The sequence below is a fragment of the Gobio gobio genome (assembly GCF_949357685.1).
Source record: "Gobio gobio genome assembly, chromosome: 1".
NCBI lineage: Eukaryota > Metazoa > Chordata > Actinopteri > Cypriniformes > Gobionidae > Gobio > Gobio gobio.
The window spans coordinates 22,055,552-22,065,674 of NC_137097.1; the positions used below are offsets into that span (position 1 = coordinate 22,055,552).

A 10,123-nucleotide genomic window follows, 5' to 3' on the forward strand; every position below is an offset into this window, starting at 1 on the left:
CTCTTAAAAGAGCCTTCGTGATATATTCAGCTGCTGTTGACAAAGGGGAGAAACAGAATAAACATCACTGAATATGAGTTGTATATAGCATGTCTGTACAAATTCAAAAAGATTTTTGCATAAATTATTGAATAATTTATATGGTATATGATCGTGTTAATTCAGAGATGCAAGGTGACTGCACTTACACAAATCAGATGGCAATTGAAACTAAAAAAGAGAGAAAAGATTAATTATTTTCATACTATTAACCCAAAGTTACTAAAGACAATTTATGAATATATACAATGAATAACATCTGAAACTGCACAAAGGTATGCTATAAATAAGAAACCATTAAATCTCTCTCTCTCTCTCTCTCTCTCTCTCTCTCTCTCTCTCTCTCTCTCTCTCTCTCTCTCTCTCTCTCTCTCTCTCTCTCTCTCTCTCTCTCTCTCTCAGGGATGTGATTTTTCCGGATTAATCCGGAATTCCGGATTTTCCGACCTGAAAATGTGACCTACGTGAATCATGCAGATCTGTAAAAAAAAAAAAAAAAAAAAAAGGGGGGGGGGGGGGGGTGTGGGGGGGATGAGGGGGTTGGCCGTCATCTCACAGCCGTCACCATGGTAACCCGGGACAGAACCACAATCGCAGGATGCGCAACAAGGACTGTATCGTGACAAGAACATCGCCGGATCGGATGATCTGGGTATGTATTATTGCTTGTGTCTATATATAACCTATAAGTTACTAATTTGACTTTGTTGTCGATTGATTAGATGATCGATTTTGATTGATTTTCCACTATGGCAGGATGTTTAAGCTGCATTTAACATTAACTTAGCAGCTAACGTTACTTGTATTTGCTAGCACTAGCTATAGCAAACAGCGCGCTTTTCGGCGCCCCCCGCTTTTTCACGTCAGTTTGGGTGACAAAGTCATCTGAAGCCATTCCATAGCTTAACCCTTAAATGCATGTCTCGCCAAACATTCTTACATATTGGGGTCGTTAGCGACCCGGATCTATATTTAACATGGATAGACCTCTAACGTTACCTGTCGCGATAATATATAAAACTCCTGATGTTAGAGTAACAGCTACAGGATAATAAAATAAAACGTATTTCGTTACCTTTTGGAGCTTGGAAGGGTTCAGTTTGAGCAGATGTTTAATACCATCATCATATGTCCTCGTCAGAGCTCGTTTCCCAGTGCATTCAGCATCTGCCTCATATTCGCGATCTCACGCTTATTCTCCAAATCATTTTCAACGTCTTCAAAATCAATATTTTGCTCACTGACAGCTTCTTGACCACATCCATCATCAGAGACAGTGATACTAATATTTGATTGTGTTCAGTACTTGCTCTCTGCTGTAAATCACTAAGCCATTTCAAGTTTTGCAGATTATAATTATTATTGTTTCGTTTTCTGTCAGAGGTAACTATGAGTGAAACGTCACTTCATCATTGTGTATCAGACATCGCCACCCTGTGGAATAAAGGTGAATTGTACCTATTTCATCATTATAGATTCATTTATCATTGTGCAAAAAAAATATATGTACAATCCTACGCACCTCGGATCGTTAGCGACCCTATACATTTTGACAAAAAACTAGTGAAAAAACAGGCATTCAATTATAATTCTATTATTTTTTTCTTGTTATATTGTTTAAAATGGATTGATTGAGGAATACTAAGAAGGTGGATGTCTAACTTTAAAAAATACTAACGACCCGAGGTATGCATTTAAGGGTTAATGTGAGGGACATAAGTCTATTTGGTGTTTTAGTTTAATCGCGCAGCACTTCTGTGCCTGTCTGTTCACATGAGGAGCCCAGTGACCCTGTGAATCCAATATGTTTAATGGCAGAGCAGACATGGAAAGTATTAACTTTCTAAGCTATAGCAAGTGTTATTCCATTCTGCGCTCGCGCACCTCTGCTCTAGTTTTCAACCTTTCTGAAGAGCGGATAGACATACAGTACATAGTCAAACATGTAAAAATTTATATATTTTCTGATATGGATTCTTACATTCTAATGAAAATTTTCCATTATTTTTGATTTCCAGCATACACAGACTCATGGCCAAGCTAGCACTGAACAGCCCTGAATTAAAGTCTATCGAACAGGGGGTCAAGAATCGGTTCAAATGGAGCTGGTTGCTGGAGACTGTCCAAGTTGAGGGAAACACTTTCTCACTCAATTGCTTTAGCAAAATTAGAGAACCAGTGTGCTAACTGAACATTTAGCTGTTAAAGTTGGGTAAAAATGCATCCACCAAATAATGTTATTTTTCATACTGTACAAAAAAAGTGGGGCGGGCTCTCAGTATATTTTCCTGCTTTTTTGTCCTTAGCCAATCACATGCCTGCTCTCTCTCTCTCTCTCTCTCTCTCTCTCTCTCACTCTGATTTTCTTCCTGTTGTTAAAAGTAAAATCTCTCTCTCTCTCTCTCTCTCTCTCTCTCTCTCTCTCTCTCTCTCTGTGTCTGTCTGATTTTCTTCCTGTTGTTAAAAGTAAAATCTCTCTCTCGCTCTCATCGTGAGCTCCCTGACTGATCATTTATTAGAGTTATGTAGTCTTAAACTCCGCTAGCTTTTCAAAGACAACTTTGAAGAGAAATGATCGATCTGTACTCACACATGACATTGAGCTGAACAGCAGGAGAGATGTGATGGTGTCCGTGTACAGCACAGCTATATCTGCCTGCATCCTCTCTTCTGACTGACTGCAGCAGGAGTTCATTGTTTCTGTCTCTTCTCTCAGTTAATGGCTGTGAGTTTCTGGACCAGATGAATGTTGCTCTGTCAGTCAGAGTGCAGCTGCTTTTACATGTCAGACGGACTGAATCTCCCTCTGTCAAGGTGCGTTCACACCGGACGCGATTCGCGCGAGTGATTTACATGTTAAGTCAATGCAGAGACGCGAAATGGCATTCTGCGGCGCGATTCGCGCGATTGAGGCGGCGAGAAGGACGCGACTTGAGCGTTTTGAACGCGCGATTCGCTCAAGTTGAAAAATCTGAACTCTGGCGGAAATTCGCGCCGCGTTGACCAATCACAAGCTTGCTCTAGTAGTGACGCATTTACAAGCGGAGGCAGAAATCCGAACAACAATGGAGGACAAGATTATCGTGGCTGTGTGTGGGTACCCGGAGCTGTACGATACGTCCTCCTATCATTACAGGAACAGGAATAAAAAGGATCTTGCTTGGAAGAAAGTGAGTGAGGAGGTCGGACAGTCTGGTAAGTTGTAAAAAAACGTCCTTTACTCAATTTGAGCTATACATCGAGACTACAAGCTAGATAAAGCAGTCACATTCGCTGTACTTTACAAATACTTTCCCGCTGAGTTGATTTGCTTTATTCAGATGAATTGTGCAGAAAGAGGTGGAAGGGTCTCAGGGACACATATTTGAAGGAGAGGAGAAAAGAGATGGATAAGAGGAGTGGGTCAGCAGCAGGGTCAGGAAAAAAGTGGAAGTACTCTGCGGTCCTGTCTTTCCTCGACCCCTTCGTCTCCCCACGGGAGACAAGTGGAAATATGGAGAGGGGGGATGAGGAGAATCAGGCCGCAGGGTACGACCACCCTGATGAGAACCAGGGCGAGACAGCAGCAGCAGCAGGGTACTCAGAGACAGGTGTGTTGACAAGTGAAGCAACACAGCAGGGCATATATGTTGTTGTATTTTTATGATGAAAAGTCTAAAAAAAAAAATTCTCTAACTCGTGTAACGTGCAATGTGTGTAATGTTGTAAAATATATTTAATTTTTGTCATAACAGAGCCGATGGGCTCTTTTGATGGCAGTGAGGCTGGGTCCCCTCTGCCAGAACCTGCTGCTGCTGCTTCTTCCCCTGCTGGCCCTTCAGCATCTGCTGCTGTACCCACAGGTGTGTACAGGCAATAATGTCCATGTTTAGATGCATATTATATATACTGTAAGCACTCGTAGTTTAATCCTTTTCTGGGGATGTATAATTTTAGGAGAATCTGTGACAGATAAAATATATGGCATTAAAAAATTGAGTGTTTATAAATATGTGTATATTATATCTACTGTAAGCACCCGTAGTTCTATCATTTTCTGCCTTCTCAATGTACAAAATGTTATCATTTGATACAGTGCCACCAAGAGGAAGAGCCCAGAGAAGGCGCAGGGAGCAGCCTTCAGAGGTGGAGCGGCAGCTCCTGGAAGCCCTTAGGACCCGTCCTGTGGCTCCAGCGCCGCCTCCACACTCAGAGGATGAGCTCTTCCTCTTAAGTCTGGTCCCTTCCCTGCAGAGGTTACCGCCTCAGACGAAAGATTTCGTCAAATTTCAAATTCATAAATTAATTTATGAAAGCAGCACAGTTCTGCTTAATTTGGAACATTTGGAACCCAGTCAGTAATTTTTAAGAGGCAGAAATCTCTGCAGGGAATGAACCAGACATTCTCTCCTTTCTCCTCTCCTTCACTTTGTCCCTCACTCTTCCCTCTTCCAAGCAAGATCCTTTTTATTCCTGCATGTTAATTGTAAATAGTTTTAAATGTTCTTTGTATATTTTTTTAATATATTGTTTATTTTATTTGATTAATTTTGTATAAATAAATGTTTTATATAATGAACAAAGGTTTTGGGATGTTACTTTGTGCACAACATAGTAAATCATAATGTATAGTTGTTACATAAATATTATTTCTATGTTTAGACTAGAATACGTATGGCAAACATTTGTACATTAATTCTAATTATATCCTATTGCAAATACACTCACAATAGTATAGTAAAAATTTGTTATTTGTTATTGGAACAGTGTTGTGGTGTAGTGTAATGAGAATGCAGCAACGAGACAGGTATGCTTTTTGGAGGCTGGCTCCATTTATCATTTGAAAACGAACAACAACTGATGGGTGATTTACAAGATAAAAGAAAAAAGATAACAATATTTACAAGAGAGGATAAAAAGATGTGATTTAAAATATAGTACAAAAGAAAAAAGAAATATATACACAACTATTCAGTCGGTTGCCATGCGACTGCTCCCTCGGCTGAAAAGTGAGCCATGAAGCTGTCCCTGACCCGGATGGCCTCTCTGGCAGAATAGTTTGCGGCAACCCGACCAAGACTCTGCAGCGAGTCCTCTGCACCTTGCACCCCCCCACTCACAGCAGGTGCCTCAGCAGATCGCCGCATGAAATTGTGGAGGATGCACGTCGCCTTCACACAGCGCTCCACAACATCAGGCTGAACCTCTATGAGGCGACGATACATCCTCCACTGAGAGGACAGGATCCCGAAGGCGTTCTCCACCACCAGCCGGGCTCTGGAGAGACGGTAATTAAAAACTCGTTTCTCTCGGGGAAGGGTGCGCCCAGGGAATGGCCTCATGAGGTTTTTCCTGAGGGGAAAGGCCTCATCTGCCACAAAGACATGGGGCTGGGGTCCTCTGTGGTCCGCTCCTGGAAGAGGATGGTCAGGTGGCAGATGGAGGGTGCAACCACGGAGTGCCTGGCCAAAGGCGGAGTTGGCCAGAGTTCCACCATCACTCGTCCGCCCATATCCCCCGACATCAATGACCCTAAAACAGTACTTGGAATCCACAACTGCAAGGAGAACTAAAGAAAAAGTTCCCTTGTAGTTGTGGAACTGGGAGCCGGTGTTGGGGGGGGCCTTGATGAGGACGTGCTTGCCGTCCAGTGCTCCACAGCAGAGGGGGAAGTTCCACCTCTCCTCGAAGCCCTCTGCGATTGACCGCCATTCATCCGTGGAGGGCACAGCCATGAACTCGTCCACCAAGCAGTCCCAGATTGCAGTCACCACATCTGGGACAACCTGGCAGACAGTGGAGACACCAACGCGGAAGCTGCTGGCAATGGTCCGGAAGGAGTCTCCAGTGGCAAGATATCTGAGAGAGAGAGAAAAAAATTAAATAAAATAAACATTGTTATAAATGAAAATTGCAATTTCATATTAGCAAATATAAATGTATAATACTGATACAATACTGGGGTTTTTGAGGGTTTTTTTTTACAGTTAAACAAGCTTGCTAAATGCCCTTAACTTTGCATTTGCTCTGATTTGCTTGCTACATTGCAAAAACAAACTATTATTCAATATTATAATATAGCAATTACCTGCATAATTCAAAATTCACTTTGACTGTTGTATTTCAATATTTCAAAATTTAATAACATTTCTCATTTCAATAACCATGAAAAAATACTATAGTATATTATAGTACAATTACTCTAGAAAATACTATTGTGTTTTTGAACCATCCTATAGTAAAGGTACTACAGTAAATTGTAGTATATTATAGTATTTACTACACTTTGTTAATTTACTGTATTATATTTACTATAGTACGATTCAAAAACACTAGTATTTACTAGAGTAATTTTACTATAATATAATATAGTATTTTTAAACAACCATTTTCATTAAAAATTCATATTAAAGTGCTATATTGAGAACTGTGTGTTCAGAATATATGAGAGACTATATATTCTGTTATATAACATATAACATGTATAATAATTATATGTTCTCATCAGTCATTATTTAACGTTACTTGTAATCACACAGAATATTAAATGATTTACTGACCGGAGACAGATGGACAGGCGCTCTGCAGGTGGAATGCAGCGCCTGTAGTTGGTATCCTGGAGGGAAATCCTCTCACCGACACGGGACAACAGGTCATCAAACTGGGACCGGCTCAGTCGGAAGTACTGCTGAAAGCGGCCGTCATCCAGTCGCAGCTCCTGGAGGAGTTGATGAAACTCGCCGAGCTGGGTGCGCTTCTGGAGGATCTGATGGACCCAGACACGGCGCCGAACGAGTCTACGCCGCTTTTCAGCCTTCCACATCAAATATAGCGCAGCTACCCTCTCAACAAAATCTATGTCAGCCATTTCAGAACGAGACTGGAGCAGAAAAAAAGAGCAGGAGCCAGCGGCAAATGTGAGAGAGACTAGCCGAGGAAAGGCGGGTCTCGCCGGGTAAACGCGCGTGGAACGCCGCTGATTGCCTGGATCTCACAACTCCGAAAACGCTAGGCAAAATGCTTAAATAGGCACTCTTTTTATAAATTAATCACAGATTTAAGCTTTAAACAACTATATTACCGACTGAAAAAGTATTTAAACTACGTTTTGTCACACGTTAATAGTATTATATTTTACAAAAAAGACCTCAAGTGACCGAGACGAGCTGGCTATAGGCTCATATAGGGCAGAAGCCCCTCCCATGACGCGAATTCGCGTCTGTTGTGTAGTTGTCACACGCGAATTTCACGCGCGATTCGCGCGAGTAAACTCAAAATGTACACGCGTCCACCTTCGCGCGATTAGCGCGAATTATTCGCGCGAATCGCGTCCGGTGTGAACGCCACATCACTCTCTCAGGAGACTCCACCTGAAGATCTGAACACAACACACACATTATATCTAGTGCCGCTGTCATACACTGATTATTATTCAATATAATGCTCAGAACAAGAGATAAACTTCACCAAACTCACCTGTGACATTAAGAGTCACTCCTGGAACACCAAGCCATTTCTCTTTATTGGTGACAAATCTGAAACAGTACTTGTGTGAATCATTGAGTGTCACATCACTCAGTCTGACGGTGCAGTTCTGCTGTAGATCTCCAAGATAATGAAGCCTCTGATTGTATTCAGGGTCCTCAGACAGATCTGGAAAATCTTGTGTGTCCTCTTTATGTTCTCTGTTGGTCCAGAACACTTGCTTGATTTGATGTCCAGTAGGGAACGTATAAGTGCAGTTGATTATGACTGTTGAGTCCTTTAGAGCACAGATGTGCGAAGGACTGTAACTCACACCCCAACCAGCACTAGAAACCCCTGAAACTCAGAATTCACCCTGATGAACATGTTTTATCAGTTATACTGGACCATTGAAAACTTCACATTTTTACTCCTAAACAGCGACTCATGACAGGAAATATAAGCTCATCTTCTCAGACTCTATTGAGTGATGAATGATCTCAGTGTGAATTACTTCATGAGCTTTGATGGAGGATGTTGCAGAAATAAACACAGAAACAGAAGTGAAAACAGACCTCAGTCACGAACAACAGCTCTATCAAATAATCAAACACACGACAGACTAAGAAAATAATCAATGATGATTTAAAGACTCAGCTCTGTGATCTTCTATATGCTAACAAACAGTCCTTTGACACATAAACCTCCACAATATCTCCACAATGAGCCAAAAATATCCATGATCTGCGATCCACTGATGTTTGTCCAATCAAATGCTCTGATGAGTGAGAAAGTCCCGCCCCTAAACCACCAGACACTGACTAGCAAGAAGCAAATTAGCGATTCATGTTCAAAACTGTGACGTCACTAAAAACTATTGGATATTTATAAAACGGAACAAGCCCATTGACATCTCTCACTCAAACTTCCTGCTTCTAAAAAGGAAACGCATCAATATAGCACAGAAAACTGCTCATTAATCATCATTATATGATCCAAACAGGCTACAAACTTCAGAAGAAAAGGACAGACTCTTTATAACTAAATTACACAGAAGATGAAATGTGCCAGAGACTCACCGTGAATCATGAGCAGAAAGACCAGAGGAACAGGAGGAGCCGTTCTGACCCACATCAGCATAAAATACATCTATAATACAGCATTAAACATCACTCATATACTCATAAACAGGTCATGTTCATCAGCCTAAACAGCTCTTAGTGTTAGTGAGATCTTTGCACATCTGGAGATTATTAATGCTCAACATCAGTGTGTGTGAATGAACTGATCATTAGATGAACAGAAGATATTTCTCATGTGTTATATGAGCTTCATCTATAGAAATAATCATCAGAGTTTCAGATCAACAGCAACTGAACGACTGACTGAGTAACACATGCACCTTTAGCTTTAGGTTAAAGGACTGTGTGTGGTTAACACTTACATAGTGATGACGATTTCAAAACAAGGCATCGTGAAGCTTCGAAGCGTTATGAATCAATGAGCCGAATCAGCGGTTTGAATCGCCAAATTTCAGCAGTTTGGCGGTTTGACATGCGATCCGAATCATGATTCGGCTCATTGATTCATAACGCTTCGAAGCTTCATGCTGCCTTGTTTTGAAATCGTCATCACTATGTAAGTCGTTATTTAGGGTTTTTTTGCGCACAAAAACTATTCTCGTCGCTTCATAAAGTTATTGTAGAACCACTGTAGTGAGATGGACTTTGTAACGACGTCTTTAGTACCTTTTAAGGGTCTTGAGAGTGAACTGTGCCATTGTGCCAATGGAGGCCTTTCATAGCCATCAGATTTCAACTAAAATATCTTAATTTGTGTTCCGAAGATCAACGGAGGTCTGACGGGTGTCGAACGACATGAGGGTAAGTAATTAATGACAGAATTTTCATTTTTGGGTGAACTAACCCTTTAAGCTCAATTGAAAAAGCAACTGAGATTGTTCAGAAAGTCCTTACTTGTCACCCAATTTCTGAAACCTGACACTCAAACACCAGAACCACACATCAAATCTGCAAAACCATACATTAATTCTCAGCCTTCGACTCAAGTTTCATAAAACATTTTTTGCAAAACATATCAACACAATTCTATATGTAACACAAAAAATATAACAGGAAGTATCTTGTTTTTTTTTTTTTTCAAACACCATTGTTTCTGTCAAACTACTCATGGTTGATATTTTATTTTTCCGTACTGTGTAATAGTGTATTACAACCTCAAATGCTTACAGTAAAAAAATGTATAGTTTGATTCATTAATTCAAACGATTTGAGTATGAGGCAGTTATTTGGTTACTGAATGTTTGTCTCAACCGATTTGTGCAAAACACTGAATCGTTCAGTGCCAAATGCATAAATGTAAATGTTCAGTAATGAAAACTGTTGCTGTGATCTTAAGAGCTATTTTTGCTGCTGAAAATGAACGAAAACAGTCAATATGGCATCTAAAATGTAAGTTAATTTTAACTACGTTGTAATTGACTGTTCTGTGAAATCAGGGTCACGTTTTCTATCTTTATGGAATTCAGGAAACCACTTTTTGTCGTGTGATGTTGCTTCAGTCTCATGTTATAAATATAAAAACTCAACATTTATGTATGTTAAAACTATGTTAATTTAGT

At 40.5% G+C, this 10,123-nt stretch overlaps 1 protein-coding gene across 1 annotated transcript; it reads left to right on the forward strand.

Annotated features, from left to right (window-relative positions):
• Positions 1-2,492: 2,492 nt before the first annotated feature.
• LOC307127891 (uncharacterized protein) lies at positions 2,493-4,595 on the forward strand. Its single transcript, XM_079819395.1, has 3 exons — positions 2,493-3,234; positions 3,774-3,881; positions 4,115-4,595. The coding sequence occupies exons 1-3, from the start codon at positions 3,105-3,107 to the stop codon at positions 4,378-4,380; spliced, it is 504 nt and encodes a 167-aa protein (XP_079675521.1). The 5' UTR covers positions 2,493-3,104; the 3' UTR covers positions 4,381-4,595.
• Positions 4,596-10,123: the final 5,528 nt, after the last annotated feature.